The sequence below is a fragment of the Hetaerina americana genome, unplaced genomic scaffold, assembly GCF_022747635.1.
Source record: "Hetaerina americana unplaced genomic scaffold, ioHetAmer1.1.p SCAF_2, whole genome shotgun sequence".
Taxonomy (NCBI): Eukaryota; Metazoa; Arthropoda; class Insecta; order Odonata; family Calopterygidae; genus Hetaerina; species Hetaerina americana.
Window position 1 is genome coordinate 78,980,624 of NW_027286763.1, and position 21,589 is coordinate 79,002,212.

The 21,589-nt window shown below is 35.9% G+C and overlaps 1 protein-coding gene across 1 annotated transcript in view; it reads left to right on the forward strand.

Annotated features, from left to right (window-relative positions):
* The first annotated feature begins 2,322 nt into the window (after positions 1–2,322).
* The window catches only part of LOC139688017 (protein son of sevenless-like), a 49,218-nt gene continuing 29,951 nt past the window's right edge, over positions 2,323–21,589 (forward strand). The window contains exons 1-13 of the mRNA XM_071585421.1: positions 2,323–2,662; positions 5,205–5,468; positions 7,627–7,710; positions 12,133–12,213; positions 12,318–12,357; positions 12,478–12,662; positions 14,697–14,837; positions 15,258–15,467; positions 16,084–16,199; positions 16,963–17,093; positions 17,286–17,477; positions 17,677–17,794; positions 19,857–20,013. Coding sequence (XP_071441522.1) covers positions 2,558–2,662; positions 5,205–5,468; positions 7,627–7,710; positions 12,133–12,213; positions 12,318–12,357; positions 12,478–12,662; positions 14,697–14,837; positions 15,258–15,467; positions 16,084–16,199; positions 16,963–17,093; positions 17,286–17,477; positions 17,677–17,794; positions 19,857–20,013 — 1,824 coding nt within the window. The 5' untranslated portion in view covers positions 2,323–2,557. The remainder of the gene's footprint in view (positions 2,663–5,204; positions 5,469–7,626; positions 7,711–12,132; positions 12,214–12,317; positions 12,358–12,477; positions 12,663–14,696; positions 14,838–15,257; positions 15,468–16,083; positions 16,200–16,962; positions 17,094–17,285; positions 17,478–17,676; positions 17,795–19,856; positions 20,014–21,589) is intronic.

Here is a 21,589-nt window from a genome sequence, read left to right on the forward strand (position 1 = left end):
TTATTTGGCGTGATAACATTGATTAGATGTATCACTATAGAATTCTGTTGAATGTACTGCAATTGTGTTTTGGAAAAGAATATAACAATATTTTATAATGATGCAGATGAACATAAGCACAGCAATCGTTTGGTTAATAACTTGCGTATTTATTATGTATGTTCTGACTGTTCTTATCTAGGGGCCCTTAACATGGGTCTCATTTTGTGGGACAAACTGCCAGCTGAATTAAAAACCTCAATGTGCCTTACATCCTTCAAGTGTAAGTTGAAATATGTCTTACTGAAAAGAATGTTCTATAGCAGCAGTGAATACTTTTCTTCTTGATATTGTTGTTATTCCCATTTCATGTGTCTAATACTAAATCTGCAATTTTTCTTTTGTACTCTCTGGTACTCGGACAAATATATAATTTCAATAAAAGGTGTTCATATATATTTTCAAGTGTTTTATTGTATTCCTCTCATTTGGCATCCTTTTGCGTGATATGGCGAGTGAATGTTAAATGGTAAATTGGGTATTTGCCCGATTCGCATAAGGGTCGACAAAGTGAGTGATGAGATTTTCCAGGAAGAATTCTAAAAACTCTTTTGGTACCTTGAAAATTCTTGGGGCATGTGCTGAGACCCCAGGAGGAGATATTATATGTGATATGTCAATAAAAATCACTGAAGTGCATAGGATTTATCACATCTTGATTAAAGTTTGCTTTAAACACTTGAATGTTAAAAAAACGTACTCAGTTTATTGGCTGAATGGTGAACATAACCCAGTGAAATTGACATAAAAAAATAAACCATAGAATTATAGTAGGCAAAACCCAGCTAATAGACCTCTTGTTTTAAAATAACTATTACATTTCGATTTAGGCAAAAACATATCATTTGTGATTTTTTGGCATAAATATAAATGCAGTTAGATGCACACTAAAGTGCTATCTGCTGTAAAGCTTCTTCACATTTATATACCAAGTTTTTATAAGGATTCGTCAGATTACAGCACATACATAAGCATTTTCAGCACAAAGAATTACTTGAAGAACATTGACAGAGCTAAGTTAATCGGGCAAGTCATTTATGTATACAAGGGACAACCTAGTCCTAAAATCTAGACCCCTGTGGTTCCCCAATATTCACATTTCTGCCGATAGATAAACACTGCAGACCATTGTGTTGATATGGAACTTTACACCTTCTATGTATTTTATTAGTATGATTTAATCCAGTCAAGAGATGGCTCCCTAATGCTCTATCTGTTAAGTTTATTGAGTAAGATAATAAAAACCAAAAACACGGTGATCAACCTGAAGGTCGGTTTGGCAGGTGATGGTAGATTTCACCCAGCACTAAGCCTGACGGCGTGTGAAATTCACACATCAGGGTAGGGGGTCCAGTTCCTTTATCTGGGATGGTTATGGTTTCCCAGGAAGATTGGATACCCGAAAAATCATATAGCTTGGGTGGCGCTGCAGGTGCCCAGAGTGGCTTGCCCAGGAATTGAACCCAGGCTCTCTGGTTAGTAGTCCAACGCTATACCCCCTAAACTACTGCAACCCATGAGTAAGAAAATAAGATCAACATAATCAAAGTCTTTGGAGAAATTTGGGAATAGTTCCACTGTCTCCATTCCATGATCAAATGCTGTTGACAAGTAATTTAGAGTAATCAATGCAGCAGATATAGTAGATCTGTCAGCCTTAAATCCTTATTGATCCATTGTGTTTTTGCCTTCTAGTAAGTTAATCAAACGATCATTCAAAAATCTTTCAAATTAGTCAATTAGGGTAATTGGTCTTAAGTTACAGAGGTGATCTATAAATGGGTACAACTTTGTGCATCTTAAAGGACGATGGAAATACTTGTTATTCAAATGTAATACCTGGAGAACTCTAGAGGATAAGAGATACCACCTTGTGATTGAGACTATGTAGCTAGTAGGTCTGTCTTATGAGCCTCAGCTGGTTGAATAGGCGAGGACCATATTGCCTTATAAACCACACCATACTCACTTTTGTTTTCTCTTAAAGAGTCATTCTCTATGTTTTAATTCACTTGCTTAGAAATAAAAGCGCCTTTGCACTAAATACATGGTGCATTAGAGTGACATTATAGTTAATTTTTATAACGGAAACACTATCAAAACAAATCTCAAAAGCAATAAAAACTATCTCAGTGCAAATTTATCCCAACCCTACAATTTATACTATTCATATCTATGAAAATTATCTATAACTCTTCCACTTAAATTTCTCATATCGCGCATCGAATGTCGCATGCGCAGAGTGATCTTCATGATGCATGTGTTATTGGTGGCTCTGGAAAAATGGACTGCATAGGATGTGTTGAAAAACGGAAATTTGCTTGCATCGTGGTTTTAACTTTTAGAAATTCAAGATAAATGGTAATAATGAAATATTTGACGCGTACAGTTCCAGAGTTATAACGTTTGTTCTCCTGAAAACTGTTGTTATGGCAGGATCTTTTTCGCTAGTGGTAAACATGGCCGACAGAAGCCACTTAGATGTAGTTTAAAAGATAATTTGATTTATAGAATTGAAATGTTCTCATCACCATCGGTAGCTTCAGATACAATTGCATACGATTTCGAAAAGGAGGAAAATGCATTGAAGTGGAAAGGCGTTTTTGTGAACTCCTTGCGGAAGGTAAGGACCCAAGTTTTGGTCAATTCTCTTTGCTAGTAAGGTTGTTTTGCAGTGTCCAAGCTCAATTTTAGACCAAATTTTAATGCATTACTTATGATTTTGTGTCAAATATTATGTTATGAGTGAATTTGTTATAATATAAAGCTATTTTGAAATTACTAGAAAAAATCAATAAAATAACGTTTTGCGAAAGTGTTGAAAGTGGTGATCCTCGCGAATAACTATCTTATCATCGCTTGGATATGTACTTATTCATTACCTGGCAGCCAATTTCAGTCAAATATCATGTGGCAATCTCTTAAAAATATATTTTAATGAATTTTTAGTTATATAGTTGTCTTGTTTATCCTGTGTCAGTAATTGTAGTCAAAGGAAATTTTGTTTCTGTTAGCACTAATAAAATAGTATTCTAGGGGGGAATAGGCAGTTCCCCGTTGACCGTAACATTAACTGTTAGTCTTGAATCTCGTGGCATAAGGAGTAGAACATTTGGTTATATTTTGTCTATCATTCGTTAAGAAATTGGTGGAAAGAAACATTTTAGCTGGTCACAATTGTGTATTTTTTAATAATCAAATGATAGGCAGTTATTCAAAATCTGCATAGTTTTTACTTTATAAATACGGATCCATTAATCCAAAGTGCTTAGATATAGTGCAGTGGGGATTGTGAAGATTCATGTCATGCAGGCTACCATTAAGGTTAAGCTTTTCGGCAGACGGTTAAATAGTGAGGCTTCTGTTAATCAGCGCCCACAGCTATAATTAAGAAGCAAATTTGAGCACAGAAAGATAGATTTAATTTTGTCTGAAATCAGAGTATTTCATTTGCAAATAACTTATTTATTAAAATTTGTTTTCGATCATTGTAAGCAGATTCTTCTTCATTAATGTATAAGTTTGTCACTAAGTGTCGACCGTGTTATGCGGTGGTTCATTTCTCATATGTCAATGAGGTACATGAATAGGTTGGAAGTAACCTAATTCTCTTGTGGCCCATTTTATCTTTTGAAGTTGTTTGGAAAATGAAAATATTTGGCAAATGTACAAGGGGTACAGCATGCAGTAATGCTCTAATTTTATTTTTTTAAAGTAATGCATGGAGGGAATACATTGAATAATATTTGAAAAGTGAAATGTAAGTAATTTATAATGCTAACATGAATACATTTTTTGCCTTATTGTGCTCAATATTCTACTCATTATAAGAAAAGAATGTTCATGAAGCAGCTGAAATTTGAAAGAGTGGGCAACTTTTATTTGATATTGGATCATGAGCTGATGGCTGTTGCTTTTATTAGTGTTAAGTGAATTAATTTATCTGTCAATGGGTTTCAATGCATTCTCTTCATTGACACTGTTGGTTGAACCCAATCTGGAGACAAAAATGAAGAGGATGTTTGTCATCAGTTGTCTGCAAATTTTGATAGCTAATGCTGGGGGATGATGCTCATATCATATTAATAACAATTGATATTGTTCATTCAGTATATGAATAATACTCCTCTTCCATTCAATGAGTAGCATATGTATGATTACCGTCATAGGCTCATGGAAATGAAGTTCATGGGTTCTCTGTTAGGTTATTCACTGGGTTTAACTTTGGACCCTGTGGCCATTAATAGGAAACTATCCATGATAAACAGGTATACAATTAAGTTATGTAAATGTCATCAGCTTATGAAATATTTGAATTAATGGGGTACATGGGCAGATGTATGTCAGAAATTTTGTTTGATCCAGTGGAAATGTAACTTTTCAGAAGTGAGTTTTGTTTATCTCAATAATATTCATCTCTAGAATATTTGAGGCCAAGAATTAATTTCTGAGCATCATACTCCATTAAACCTCCTCCTACTTCATCCATACTTGTTCCTCACAATATTTGAGATTTCAACATAGATTCTGGCATGTCTTCACAAAAAGTATTCTCCAAATATTTTCTAAATCACTCTGAGAATACTGGGACAGTCTCAGTCAAGCAAAATAATCATAATATTTCCTTTAAACTTTTGCCTCTTTTCGATTAGAACAAAATCTCAAGTATTAGCCCAAAGGTCTAGGCATAGATAAACTAAAACAAAGCCATTTGGCATGATATTAGGGCATTCAAAATAGGAAGGACAATTCCTCGCCTGCTTGTTTTGCCCCAGAAGGTTCTGATGCCCACTATTATTCAGTTTTGCTGGGGTAACTCTGGACCACTGGGCTGCAATGACACTGAGTATTATGTGTTGTCACTGGCCACCTCCAGCTTCACCTGAGAGGTTTGATTTTTAGGGTTTCATATCTTTCTGTGAAACCAGTCTGGGAAAGGAGCTAGTCCTCCCACCATGATATGCGAGTTTAAAATTTTCTAGACCTTACAATTAATGAGCTGTACCTCCACTTTATCAATCAATGGTAAATTATGTGGTTATTGGCAGGTAATACTGTTGTTTTGATGTCTGTTAAATGACTGTTGTAATTTAGAACAGGTTCATTTGAAACTCTTCTCTTTCATGGCTAAATTTTTTTTCTCCTCCATTTCTCATGCCACTCAGGTCTTGGAGCAAGTTCATCCCTCGTTGACTGCTCGGGAGGACGCCCTAGAATACGTTGAAGGCCTCATCCTGAGGCTTCTTGGGATGCTGTGTGCCAGGCCACCTCTTCCCCATTCGGTTGCGGATGTGGAGGAGCGTGTGAGGGGAACATTTCCTACTCCCATTGACAGGTGGGCCCTCTCAGATGCCAAGGATGCACTGACACATGGCCGGAAGAAATCTCAACTGGTGCTGCCAGTGGATAGGGTTCATCACATGCTCAAGGTGCGTGAACTGTCCATTGTTGATTCAATCCATGGGGATCACATTCTGTGCCTGTAAATAAATCTGAGATTAGGTTTCCAAGGAAAGTAATGGAAAAGGGCTTTGGCTGCTTGTATATTGCCGGTTTATAGGGCTAATGTCATAGACTCTTCAGTTTTTATAGTTGGATCAGTAACAAGCTTCCTTAACTCCACTTTTCCCTCAATTTTTAATTTTTGTATCATCATCATATTCCCTGTTAATTAATCCTAAGATTGGTTTACTGGAGCTCTCTCCTCAATTTTTTTGGTTGACTAACCTCTTAATACCTCCATATTTGTTCTCTTTGATAATTGTGACTATTTTTTCAATATTTTTTATCCAGGATTTTTCACTCTAGTTCATTCTGTTGGTTATCCCTCAATGTCTGTCTTTGTCCAACCATGACATCTCTGAATTTATCTGATGCGGTTGGTTTTCAGAGTTTTAATTAGTCTCTTTTCTTCACTTATCCTTCAGAACCTCCCAATTTGTAATTTGATCCTTCCATTGGACCTTCATCGCTTTCATGTTGAACTACCTTTCTTTTGCTACCAATCTTGTTCTTTTTGCCATCATGACTCACTTTCAGAAAGAAAACAGTACAGATATATGTTATAATGTTGTGCTTCCTTACTTCCAGTCAAGTGTTACTAGCTGCCTGTGATTTTTTTATTGGTAGACCTCCTTTCCATGGGCTATTCTACTAATTATTTTCTTTTTCCTTCATCCATTATCGATAGGGTAGTTAGAGGAAATTTTTTTACATATATTGGTGAAGTTAAAAAGTAATATGCATCATATAATAGTTACAATGTATAAATTTTGTAAATGTATATATTTATTTGCTGATCATTGATATTAAGCATCAACTGACATATGGGGCTGTATTGTTAGTGTACTTTCTTTAGCTAGTAGCACAGTATATAATATATTAGATGGCTATATGTGATGTGGCTAGTAATTTTTTGAATGAAAGTCACATTTATCAATTACCTGAATGTTAGTTGTATCTGAATTGGAGTCACAGCCAGATCTAAGCAGGGAGTACCACTTCATCTCCGTTGAAAATATAAATTATTTTTTCGTTACAAGTTTCTGATCCAGCAATCTTTGTATTTTACTTGTACCATTACCCATTGAGACCTCCCTTCTAAGTTAGTTGGGAGATGGGGTCAGGGTGTGTAGAATATGATAAATGGGTTGTATAAGAGGAAAATTAATATATGTACTACCTTTTAACGACATCAGCTAAACTATAAGATTATTGAAATTATTCTCATTGCATATATTTGGTTTATTGAATAGTAACTCAGGTGTTTGTGGGCTCTTCTTACACAACAGTCCTGTGGTAGTCTTAATGTTCAATTTTCTTAGGAGCAGGGCCCCAATTTTCTTTCGGCTTTCATGTATAATATTTACTTCATTGAGCCACATAGTCCAAACATTTGGGTTCTTAATTCATGTACTGTTAAGTTTTCAGAGAAATTACTCTTTGAAAGGGCCTTTTATGCCACTCATGCCAGCTGGTTAAAGTGGGGTGATTTATCTGTTAACCCAAAGGCCATTGGTTCAAGTGCCAACTTTAGTGGTATTAACTTTTTAAGGTTGACCCTTTGGATACCTAATTGCAGATGGTGCTCACTGGCATCCCAGTACAGGGGCCATCAGAAGTATCATTACATATTCACATTGGTTTATGGGGGTTATGATCTTCAATATGGTCTTTATTCTTTTGGCCCTCATTTCAACATAAGCATTTTTAATTGAGCCTGAAGGTTGTGGGCTCCATTCCTGTCATAGGATATGGGCATTTTGATCACTCTGTTGATTCGGGTCTTGGGAAGGAAATCTGATGGCAAACAAAGATTTTTTGGTGTCCCTGGGATCATATAGCATCTTAAAATATCCCTCTTTAAGTTGGCAATTGTGATCTTTCCTCAGAAATGGCTTGTAGCTGATTCAACTTCAATCACATTTCATACATGCATTAATGTGATACATTTTTGTTGATATTTGATGGTTTTACAGTCCAGATGGGAAAATACATGTTTCAATAATTGAAAATATGGTTAGCATGAATTGTTTTATTTGCTGTAGAGATACATAAACCTTATTTTTTCTTCATTTGAACTCACAGGAAGCCCTTCAGTACAAGATAGACTCTCAAGTATCCCTCTATGTTGTTGCTGTGTTGGAGTACATTTCAGCAGATATTCTGAAGGTGAGTGTATGGAGACATCAATGTTCTCACTTTTGAAAAAAGGGGATACCTAAGTATCTATTCATTATATTACTATTATCAAGTATATAGTATTTGCGTATCCATCGAGATATGGTTTTAAATTATTTGAGATGACGGGATGTGTTTTCATATTGATGAGAGTGTTGCCACATGACCAATCATGCTCACGAGATTTGGGTTTGTTATATCTTCTATGGGTCTTTTGAAGATCATGTAGCATAATTGATTGGTGATAGTTTTCTTGTCAAGTTTGATTTTGTACTCTGATGTAAGGTAATATTTAGTTTTCATTTGCTGTAGGGGTTTATTAGGAACTAGAAGTTGGAGCCACTCTCCCAGAAGTTTTGTAATGTTCAATGGGGAAACTCCGCCTTAAATTATTTTGAAGCATGAAGCTTTAACTTTTGAATTTAGATGAAACTGATCACCTCACACTAGTTAGGTGGTCAAAGCTTCATTGGTGGTCGTTGAGATCCTTTTGGGTCAATGTGATTTCAGTAATCAGAAGTTGCATAACTAAGAAAAATGTTCGTAGAACGGAGGCTTTCGCAGCTGTTGAGAGATGAGCGAAGTGGGAGTCTTCGCTCCTGAAGACGCTCCCTGCAACGGGATAGAAACGTTGAGCTAAAAATGTCTCTCATGCAGTCTAACCCGAGAACCACCTCTGCATAAGAAAAATGTTGCTTTTATAATTTATGAAAATGGCATTAGCCATAGCAAACAGTCTTATATATTTATTGTTCAATTGTGACTTATGCATGGAGTTAAATACAATATTATCTTGCGTTTGAATCATTTTAAAATGGACTCTTGTGTATTTATACAATAAGATTGTCACATAATTTTAGTAAATTGATTATATAGCCTGTAATCTATCTGTAAACTTAATAGAGTAAAATGCTATGCCTTCTTAAGAAGAGGGAATATTGTTGAACATTTTCGAACAAAAATAAGCAAACCATATGGAACTATAAGAAGACATTAATAAAGCTTAATGGATTTTCTGGCTCCTTGGGGAAAGTAGAATGCCTAAGGAAGTGGGCGACAAGATTCTTTAACATTGGAAATATACAGGTAATTTTTTCACCAATGCTGGAAGTACTCGTAATGAATTCAATGTTTCATATGAAGGAAAGCTTGCTGTATTTTATAGGCATCTTAATCTCTTGACAAAAGTTAAGTAGAAAGTTAGGAAGGTGATTACAGAAAAGGAGATGTGCCCTGCTGTATTACAATTTAAGGAATGGATGTGTGGGTGACATCTTTGATGTTTATTGAACAGTGGTGTTACTTGTTATTCATTCATGCTATTCATTATTTTTTTCAAGTTTCACTCAATTTTTAATCCATTTGGAATAATTATGATGTAAAATAATACAAAAAAGATTGCAAAAGAGGAAGCAGTGCTAACAAACAAGGGGATCAGGATGGTACAGTGGCTAACATACTGGCTTCTTACTGTGAGGGCTCGGTTTAGAATCCTGGAGATGGCAGATATTTTTCAGTGGTATTCCGATCCCTTCTTGAGGTGCTTTGTGGAGAGCACTTTTAGTGAGTACACTGTCTGTCAGGTGGGACATTAAACTGCGAATCCCTTGCCATCTTTCGTTGAGAGTAGGCTAATGCTGATGCCGGGTTTCTCTTTATCCTTCATCCTCTCCCATCCATCCCTAATGGCGCAAATAACCTTAGCTGTCGGTTGACTCCCCTAAATTTGCCACTACCAGAATACTTTGTACAAGAATCTGAAATTCTCCATCAACCTTCCCTATTTGTTTTCTTTGAATTAGGGAAGCCATATGACAGGGTGTGGCACCACAATATCATGTAAAAGTTACATATTTGGGATTATAGAGGTAACATACCAAATTTTATTCTGAATCTTTTGTCAAGATACTTGTGTTGAGTTCAAATTGGAAACCACCTGCCCAATTTGTGTACCTGGAAATATTGTGTGCTGCAAGGGTCTATTCTCAGCATGGCATTATTTGCCATAGGTATCAATGATGCGCTGAATCGCATGAAAGAGCTTGTTCACCTGCCACTCTAATATCTATTTGTTGATGATGTTACAAGTTTTTGCAGATCCTCTGAGGTATTAGCTGTGGTGCAGTAAATCCAGTTAATGTTAAATATACTTAAGGAATGGGCATGTGGTGTCAGTATTAAATTTTCTGAGGAGTAAATTAAATTTGTGCATTCATATAGGCACTGCAATTAATTTCATCATCCAACACTCACACTTTATGGCTGGTAGTTTTCTTTTATGGGCTCAATAAGATTTTTGGGACTGACGATGAACTGTCTGCACAACTGGTGAGACTATGTATACCTTTTTGAGGAAGAGAAGGTGCCACCCATCGTGAGGAATGTGACACTATTCTCGTGATTAATGAAATCCTCCCAGAATGCAGGTGCTTCAGTATTATCCATCAGAGATTTGGAATCCGAGGTGAATTACATGTAGTGCTTCATGGCAGTTTGGCATAAATGAACCTCAGTTTAGATGTTACAAAATAAGTAGAACTTCAAAATGTTATTAAGATATGCGCACTCGGATTTATTTTTCATTTTATTCATTTTAGGTGAAAAGCACTTGACTTCCAATTCCTTTCTATCCATCCCATTATTTGTACATGGTTGGTCTGAAAAGTTTCCGACCTCAAAAATTTCCGTAAATTTTAGAAAAAATATCTTGTATCTTTGCTAGGTGGGAAAATTATCGGACCAATCTTGTATTAAAGGATCTCAGGTCAGATAACTGGTACAAGATAGGCTTCAAAGACATCCAATTACTGTTTCATGCAAATGAGTACTGGGATTGTGTTGTGAAAGGAGATTTAGAGATCATCATGTGGATTTGACGCATGTAAACCCATGGAGTAGATTACATCACTAATTTTGTGCCGGCTTAATTGCAGGTGACTTGAAATGACCTTATATGGTGAACAGGAAGCCTTAAGTGTGGAAAAATCTTATTTAAAGTTAACCAAATACGATTTGAAGAAAATACATTGTGCATTGTATAGTGAAATTAGCTCAGTTATTCTTTTCTAACTTCAATTGACAATGATACTGTGTTATTATCTACTTTATCATAATATTATCCCATTTAATTGATCTATTTACATGCATTATGTGAATCAATCAGGTTTTTATGTAATAAATGCTAGCTTAAGAAAATTTAACTAGTTCTCTTTTTGGTAGTGTCAACACAATGCTTTGTCAACACTGTTCTCGGGCTTGCTCAAATTATACCATCCGCATGAGAAACATGCGTTCATACATAACTTACTTATCTTGTTGAAATATATGTAAGGATATTACAAATGTCCACACCAAGACTGCCTGTCTATGTTATAGGGATCAGCATCCAACTCTAGAATAAATACCTTAACTTCATCCTCCTTTTTTGCATCAGACACTATTCACTAGACACTATTTTGCATCATCTATTTACCCATACCTAAACTCATGAACCAAATTATTAGGGACAGCTTCCATTTTCTCAAAAACTATCTCCTTGACTACTATTTTAAAAGTTTTTTGATACCTTTATTTGCACTGTTTTACTGCCAGAAGAACTGAAAATATTAGTTACATGCTTTGGAAGTTATGCAAGGATACATTGGAAGAAAGATAACTATTAGGAATACATGTAATAATATGTCACAACCAGGGTAAATTTTTAGGCATAAATGAGTCTGACCTGTGTCTAAACATGCTGAAATTTTCCCCTGACATAGTGAAGCTTAAGTACTTTCAATCATTAACAGAATGGAGCTGTGCTAATTTTTATGTTTTTCTTTGTTTTCACATTAATTGGGATAAAAATATTGAAGTATTTGCTGGAGTAAAGATGATATTGTCTTGCATTGGAATAACAAATAAATCAATTTTGAAGTATTTGCTGGAGTAAAGATGATATTGTCTTGCATTGGAATAACAAATAAATCAATTTTTTGGCTTTTGAAGGACACCATTTTGATTCTGATTCATGGCCGAGAACTGAGGAATCAAAGAATTGAATCAACCCATCACTGATATCATAGTATATTTTTTTACACTAGATTTATGCGGGGGTGTGAGAGAGGGAACTTAGCTGCCAGTGGCACCTTCATAATATAATTCCTTTATTTATCAGTCACATCATGAAGTTCATCATTTATTCAATTTTAATTCATTTTTTTTTCTCTCCATGGACTCTGTGTGTGGTAAATTCAATGAAAATGCATGTAAAATGAAGTCAGGCCATATTTGCCATTAGTCTTTGGCTTCATTATTTGCCGAGACTGTGGAAAGCCAACTTAAATTTATCTTTTGTAAAATGTAAAATTGAACACGAAGATAGGTGTGATAACCTTGTTAAAAACTTAAGTTATTTTGTATCTTCTTTTACAGCTTGCTGGTAACTATGTCAAGAATATACGTCATGTCGAAATTACATGCCAGGACATCAGGGTTGCCATGTGTGCTGACAAGGTAGGTATTTGCTTAGGAGAAAACCTTGAGAAGCTGTTTGTGACAGAATTAATCTATACATAACTTCTTTCATGCTCTATAATAATTTCTTTTGCTGTTTTCAGGTCCTCATGGATATGTTTTATCAAGATGATGATGGCTTAGGTGGAGTTGGGGGGGTGGGTGTTGGTGGGGTGGGGAGTGGTGATGGGGAAGGGGAGAATGGTGCTGTTGTCACTGGAGGGACATCTGTCCTTGGGGGTGGTGCTCATTCATCTGGCTTAGGTGTTAGCTCTGCTGCTGTGTCTGCCATCTCTGGTAGTGTTGGAGTTGGACCCAGGACCTCCTTGACGTATGATGAAGTTGTCAGGGATTTAATACATGATGAGAAGCAGTATTTGCGGGATTTGCACATGATCATCAAGGTTTTCAGGGAGGAAATTGCCAAACTTTTGTCACAGTATTGCAAGGTACATTGCTATTACAGATTTTAAGGGTTTGGTTTAATGCATGAACAAAACATGGTGAACATTTTAGTTTGTTTGAAGAATTATTCTCGTTTGTTAATAGCCAATTCAGTTAGGATGTGTCAGGTTCCATTTTCATTATTCTGGAATTCTTCTTTTATAGGAATGGGTCAAAATCCAAAATTTTAATTGAAACCCAATCCCTTTTCTCATCAAATCGGGACGTCTTACCTTTTCCTCATTGTTGCGAATTCCCATTACTTTTTTATTTTTTCATTTAATTTCTTCAGTTTTATATCTTTTGTTTAGTGAATGCCTTGTTAGTTTTATCTTTTCCTTTTGAACAAAATTAAATTTTGAATTATTAAAAATGGCCTAGTGAGAATTATTTTCAATCAGATTTATTAGCTCTCATAAATGTTCAATTATCTTCACCGTTTTTCACATTTGTTTGTGGTACTTGGTATTCGCATCATTTGCTTCAACCCAAACTGTCGAAAAAATATTTGGATAGAAGATTACAGGGTACGATGCTTAAATCTGGACTAATTTCAATTTGAATTTCCCACCATATTGTAGTACCACTGGAGGTCGTGATTGGCATTCTTGAAAGCTATAGGCATCCAGTAAACAGTCTTAATCTCAAAACGGCCGAGATGTTTCGTACCAGTACTGAGTACAATCAAAGAGCTGCTAATATTGAAAGTGTTTCCACTGGGTATTATATTTCGAAGTAGTACGATTCTTTTAGTTCCCCAAATCAACTGTTTACGATATTATGGCTAAGTATAATGCTTCAGAGGAGTCTGGGGAAGGTTTCACTATCCCGGCAAGGAAATCTCATTTGAGGAAACGCGTGCTTGTCTGCATTTAAGTGCTGTACCCTGTAGAACATCCATGACCTCTTGTTCTGTTTTCAGGCAATCGCTCTGAGCTTCCAATTTCAATGTTATTGCAGGTCATGGTTTAGATTATGTGTTAGAATGTTAGAATTTTTGGAGAAATTGTAGTATTTATTGATTTCCTATGATGGTTCATCAAAGAGTCATTTTATGTAACCCATTCTTGATTAGATATTTATTGTCTGTAGCCACATGAGATTTAGGGAAAAACTTTATTTTATGGGTTTTTTCAGTTTACTGTAGTGCTTGTTCATAAATGAATGAGTGATTGGGTCATTAAATGAAATAAGCAGTTGTGTTAAGTCGTATAAAAGTATGAGGGTAAAAAAAGAATCTTAACACTTCCACAATAAAGATTCCATGAACATGGTTTCAATGCAAAACCATGGTCGTGAAATATTAAATCTTTATTGTGGAAGTGTAATGTTTCTTTTTTACCCTCATCATGAAGTATTCCACAAAGTTAAACCTGAAACTGTTATCTTTATAAAAGTATTCTTATACTTTTTGGTTTTATCACCAATAGATCATAGTAGTATCTGAATTTTCAGTGACAAACATTTTCTAGCCTCATTTATCGTTTCAATAACTAGCAGCACTTATTGATAAGATTTCTGTAGATTGTATAGTATTTGTTTATTTATCTCTACAGTATGTTGATGTCATGTCAAGAAATATCATGGAAGAGTAATATGCTTTAAAGCACTAATTATCGTTGTTAAATTATTTGTAGTCTTTGAGGATGCCTTATGAAGCATATGATTTGTGACCATAGCTATGGCTAGGCTGAGTGTAAAGAATTCAAGCATATTTTGATCTATCCCAGCTAATGGGCCAATTAATGTCAACACCATCATAAAAGTTAGTTGTGAAGTTTGAATAAAATTTTATGAAAAATAGTTATTTGCTGTTTTAATTTATTGGTTGTTTATTTGAAACTAACAAGTGTTAAATTGTGAAGTGATAATTGTTACTAATCAGTCTTTAGAAATCATAATATGAAATTGGAGGAATTCTGATTTTTGTTCTCGTTGGGCTTTTTTGTGACTAAAATCTGTGCGAATGTTAGTGTTGAATGTAGTCCGAAGCATTATTTTGGAGAATATGCATTTAATTTAACCATATCATTTTTCAGGCACTGGATGTAGTTTTCAGCAATTTAATGGACATTTATGAACTCACTGTCACTCTTCTTGGTCTTCTCGAGGACATGTTAGAAATCAGTGAAGAAAAGCAGGTTCCCGCTGTGGGCAGTTGCTTTGAGGAACTAGCAGAGGTTTGTACTTAGAATTAATAATTTACCCCATCAGTTGATAATGTTGGGAGTTTCATATTTCATTGGTGAGATATTCAAGATTTCATTTTAATGGGTTTGTGCATTAGTATGTAATGGCAGATCTATAGATCCAATGGTGGATGAAAGAAATGTACATAGGTTCTAGTACCTTTATTTTTGAGGTAGTGCTAAGTTTTGAAATTGATAAATTTGTTCTTGTTTAAAAATTAGTAAATGTTTTGTTTCTTTTTTATTTTGCCTTGTTTGACATGAACTGGTCATTCTTTTTATGTTTTATTTTGATGGTGAATAATCAGGAAAACAAGATTTGTTGTCCATTAGTGTATTAGTTGATAGAAATATACCAGATGTCCTCTTGAATCCATTAAATTTATTTATTCATTCTATTTACGTTTTCAGGCTGCAGAATTCGATGTATATGGCAAATATGCCAAGGACATGGCACAGTCCTTGCGCATTGACGTATTAGGACATTTAATTGCCAGAGTAGAGGTTTCTGATGCTCTTCAGACTGCTGGGCATGGATTTCGGGAAGCAGTAAAATATTATTTGCCCAAATTGCTTCTTACTCCCTTATGGCACTGCTTTCTGTATTTCGATTACATCAGGGTGAGTATTCATTTTCAAAGGATGACATAGAAAAGCAACTTTTATTCTGAAGAAAAACAGACATTCCATGCGTCATACATGTATTAAACCTAGGTAATGCAAGGGCTGACAAATCAAGTTCAAGATCCCTTACAATCGAACATTTGGTACATATAGCCTCTTTAATTCCTCTTGAAGTTGGGATATATCTGTGGAAATGAGTGCTTATTTAATGAATGTTGAATCAATGCTTTCTATGTAATATTTACGACTAAAGTCATCGCTCACACTCTTCTTTTTCATTCATTCTGAAGGAAATGAAAATAAGATTGCTCAAAAATCAGTTAAAGCAGCATACACTTTGGCTTGCTCGAGTCATTCAATGGTCAAATAAACTTAGCAAGGATTGCTTCATTTTCGTTTTAACTTTGTATTTTGTATAGTCCATAAAAGCTTTTAATATGTTCCAATTAACATATTTCTTTGGATCTGATGTTTTCATCTAATGTAATCAATTTGTACTTCATATTTATTACAGTAAAACAAGCTTCATGCATACTTTTAAAAATAGTGTTTTGGTGTCATTATAAAAAAAAATAAAATAGCATCCATCATGAATTAATATTTCTGCCTACAGATACTGCACCGACTCACTCCTATTGAAGAGGATCGCGAGAGTCTGGAACAGGTAGAAGGTTTATTGCGACCGCTGCAAGTAGAGCTGACACAGGTGGTTGCTACACTTCCTAAGAGGTATGCCACTTGTAGATGAATTACATTAACCTTATATGCAAAGTTAAAGTAGCCTCACAAGATCTAATAAGAGGAAACAATTATTTGTAATATTTTAGGAAATAATTGGATCATTTAATATGGCATTACACTTTTTGCTCTTATAATAATAATAATTTTATTTCCCCAATTGACAAGTACATAGTATGGTACAGAATTACAATACAGTACAATTATGTAATCGTATAGGGTACGTCAAGAAGTACAATAACTGGATTACTAGCCAGAGAAAAGAAAAATAAAATAAAATTACACCACACATAATTAAGAATTTACACAATATAAAATTCAGAATTACCCAGAATTGAAGTAGTCGTTCACACTGTAAAAACATTTTTCATTTAAGTACATAAATAACTTATTTTAAAAATTAGAGAGTGATTTCTCATTTTTTAAACTAATGGGAAGCCTGTTGAATATTTTGATGCACAGAGAACGAGGTCCCTTGGACATCATTGTCATGCTAGCAGACACTACACACAGATGATTTCTTGTCCTAGTCCCATAGGCGTGTGTGCCATTATTTGATGGGAATAGATGCATGTTATTTTTTAAAAAATATTATCATTTATTTCATTAACCGCTTGAAATAGAAATGTGATTATTTGGTGGTAAAATAAAATTGGCTCTGTGGAAATAACTGCTGTCACAGATATGCCAATTCAGCTGTCTAAACTCTTGAAGTGCACATTATCAGTTAAAGTGTGATATTAAAAAATTCCAGGGAAAATAGTTTGCGTATGCATGGACGAGCTAGGAGACAGGCAGCCATTGAGAAAACCAATGAATTACAGAAGTGTATTGATGGCTGGGATGGAAAGGACATTGGGCAATGCTGTAATGAATTCATAAGAGGTGAGAAATTAATTGCTTTCTTTGTAGTGAAATGTCTTAACTCATTTTATAGGTAGGCCTATGTCAGTTAATTTTGGCATGGTTTTCCCTTGTTTTAAGTGATGTAATGTGAGCTTGTGTTATGATACCTTTCATCTTCATGCCATGATAAATCTGAAATTTTTAACTGAATTAATATGTTTTGAATTTCAGAGGATATTCTGGGTAAAGTTGGAAGTGGAAAGCGATTGACTGAACGCAGGGTTTTCCTTTTTGATGGGCTTATGCTACTCTGCAAACCTAATGGTCGCAGGTCATCTGTCACTGGTCCTGTTCCGGAATATCGGCTGAAGGAACGCTTCTTTGTTCGAAAGGTGGAAATTGTTGACAGAGATGATACAGATGGTGAGTAATATTTAATTATATGTATATATATATATATATATATATATATATATATATATATATATATATATATATATATATATTATTTTATTTATATTCAATATTTCATATTTATGTTTTGACTTGACATTAAGTCGTATTTCATACTTTCTGTAGATTAGCCGTTAATATTAACCCATTCTTTTCTTTTCATTTTTAGAATTGAAGAATGCATTTGAAATAGTTCCCAAAGTCCAACCAAATGTTATTTTAGTGGCTAAGTCCGCAGAAGAAAAGAAGAACTGGATGGCTGACTTAGTGATGTTGAATACAAAAAGGTTGGTTCCACTTTTATTTTTCTTGGTGCAGTAAACACTCAATTATAAGGGAGAGACTATATAGGGCTGAGGTTGTTCGCATTGGGTGAAATCCAGAGTGTTGGGGGTTATGCCACACAGTAAACTATGGTACATTTTTCCCCCCAATCTCCTTCCATCGTTTTCTATTGACTCCATTTGATATATTAGAGCCCAAAAGTATAATAAGACATTTCAGTTTAAATTGAAATAGACTTAATCGATAAAATATATCACAGATTTTCTCAAAAAATTTAATGTGTCCTAATTATCTTAGGAGAAACAATGATAATGTATGTTTAATTAAATTATTTCATTTTACTTATTTATCTCCATCATTAATCAATCAAGTTTTGGTGATGGAGAGCATTTTTTGTATTTTTCATGATGCAACAGTTCATTGCAAATGAATGATTTTGGATTTTCACTTGCCACTCTTACTTATTAAATAATCACTTATTTCTTCCTTATGACTTCTCAGAGCAATAACGTGGTATTTCCTAACTTAAGGAATGAAATGGTTATGGAGCCAGTAATACCGATCAACTATTAATTTATCCAATTCATGGAAGGTAGAAAGAAATTCATTGCTTGCCAGCTATAGTAGAGCATCACTTTATAAAACCAGCTCTTTACTCCATAGCTGCCAATGTATCATGTGTTAATCCCATGTGTCACACTCGGTTATGAGCCTTATAAGAATATGTTTAATTGAAAAAATTTACTGATGTGATTTGTCAATTATTTACTCACTGAATTAATTTGATATTTTAGATATTGGGAAACGTTTTGCTATGTACACCTATGCATTGTGTCAAATCTTTTGGAATTTATCTCTGCTAGTCACTTTAGAATCATTCTATATCATTTTATTTTCTCTTTTATTATTCTATCATTTACTTACCCGATAATATATTATATTCAATATTTTTTCATTCAAGTTTTTATACTTTTCCCGCTATGGAATATCCAAAAATTTAACTTAATGTAAATTTCAATGCAATAATTTCAGAGCGTAAAAAATCATTCGCCTTGACTGGGACTCGAACCCAGATCCCTCAATATCCATCGAGTTCCTTTAAAAGCCCCAAAAATTTCAGAGTTTAAGAGGATGCCTCGGTAGCTTAAGTGGCTAAAGCACTCAACCGGATATTGAGGGATCTGGGTTCGAGTCCCAGTCAAGGCGAATGATTTTTACGCTCTGAAATTATTGCATTGAAATGCACATTAGCGGATGACTCCGTTAAAAGTTACTGTTGCGGCATCTCCCGCAGTTTCTTTGGAATTTGTCAAAGGGAAAACACCATAAGTGTTTAAAGTTGGCTTTAACCTCGTGGACAGTGGCGCCTCGCGCACGACTACGAATGCATGTGACATTGTATGTACGGTATTTCGTCATAACATCTAGTTCCTTTAAAAGCCCCAAAAATTTCAGAGTTTAAGAGGACGCCTCGGTAGCTTAAGTGGCTAAAGCACTCGACCGGATATTGAGGGATCTGGGTTCGAGTCCCAGTCAAGGCGAATGATTTTTACGCTCTGAAATTATTGCATTGAAATGCACATTAGCGGATGACTCCGTTAAAAGTTACTGTTGCGGCATCTCCCGCAGTTTCTTTGGAATTTGTTAATGTAAATTTATACCATCAGTGCACTTACCCATTTCTGCAGGCTTATTCAGCTCTCTCAACAATCTCTTGATGCATCATTTACTCTGTGGAATTTTGGGATGACAGCGTTCATTTAGTAATTTACTTTGCCAAATATTTGCATCCACCACTTATTTTCATGGCTGTTTATTCAATGTCATCTAATGACGTTAGCAGACAATTTTGTTGGCAGAGATGTTATGTCTTAGGCTGGGAGGCATCTGGTTAATTGATTACTCACTCGGGAAATTATTGAGAGCTAATGTCAAAAAAATGAAATTTTGCTAAGGCAATAAATGACCTCCTATTACATATCAATTTTGTTCTCACCATTGATTCATGAACGTTAAAGTTTAACTGTAACTCTCCACAAAATAAAACTGTGACTTCGTTTTTAGTATGCTGGAGAGGACATTGGACAGCATTCTGTTGGATGAAGAGAAGAAACATCCTTTAAAATTACCATCACCATCCATGTACAACTTTGCAGAGGCTGACTCTATATCAAACATTGTCCTGGAAGAGAGGGAAAATTCTGGGGTTCCCCTCATAAAGGTATGCCTATGTTTTCTTTGTGAATCAGTACAGGTTTCAGCGTTATACTCCGGAGAAACACCTTTGTCAAATTTGATTTTGCCTTTGTATTATGAAATTATTTTATTTCATGAATTGATACAGGAAGGTTCCTACCTTAGCATATATGGAATAGTCCCATTACTTTAAGTGACAAATGAAATATTTCAAAGATTTATGTAGGACTTCAATTTCTCCCGGCGGATGATGGCAGTGAATTCTTCTCGGGATTTCATCCGGGTAATCTCCTCCATCTCCATCGCTGCCGACGTTTCGATGAAATCCTTTTCCATCGTCATCAGGGCCGATGATGTCAGTCTGAAGGTGCCGGTTTATATATCCTCGGTGGTCATATTGGGTCCCTTCTGATTGGCGGAGGCCGAGCACGTTTTCCCGCCTTTTTCAGGATTGGGTCCCATGTCCTGCTTAGGTCATGTTGGGTCCCTTCTGATTGGCGGAGGCCGAGCACGTTTTCCCGCCATTTTCAGGATCGGGTTCCATGTCCAGCAGAACGTATCCTTGAGCGGGCTAGCAAAGCCTTAGTCCGTGAAAGGATTCATGAGAAGAGGAGACTACTGGACGCCAACGCCAAACACGGGAGAAATCTTCACCTGCGGCTTACCACTCTACTCTCACCTTTCGATTGGGAATTCATTGACCGAATCACAATGGCCATGGCAGAATCACTTCTGACGCAGGAAACGAAGAAATTGGACAAGAAATTTGACCATCTACAAGGACGACGACCACAGGCACCAGCAATCGACCAAAACCGAGTGGTAGTTAACCTAACTGACGCTGAGATTGACGACGCCACCAGAGCAGTTCTCTCCAAAGGATTAAACTTTGCACCAGCGCCGCAGACGATTCCCATCAAAGACATTATTGGAGGGTTAGAACAAGCGGTGAGGAACGTGTCTCAGGACGTGGCAGAGGAAGTAAGGGCCGAAGTCTCCACGTTCCTCAAGAGGGCCAAACCACCGAAGGCTAATCTTAAGCAAAGTGAACTCTCTGCCCTCCGGAGACTATCAAGGAACAAAGACATCACCATCCTGCCGGCAGACAAGGGAAACGCCACCGTAATTTTGAAAACAGAAGACTATCGGCGGAAGATTTTAGACCTTCTAGACGATGCGGCATACCGGAAGCTGTCCCGGGACCCCACGGAATCCATTACGAAGCGGACTGTTGAACTCATCAAAAAATCCAATATCCCTACGGAGATCTCACGGAACCTGCGGCCACAGGCACCAGCTCCACCACGAATGTATGGTCTACCAAAGATCCATAAAACTGGAATCCCGCTACGACCGATCGTCAGCGCCATCGGCTCACCAACATATAATCTCGCCAAATATCTAACAGGCGTTTTAGCGCCGCACGTCGGGAACTGTAGCCATCATGTGAAAAACTCCGCGGACTTCATCAACACTCTTCGGGGAATCCACCTAAATCCATGGGACATCATGATCAGCCTGGACGTAGTGTCATTATTCACCAGAGTGCCACCCCAGGAAACTCTTTCTCTCCTAGAGAAGAAGTTCGACGCCGACACAGT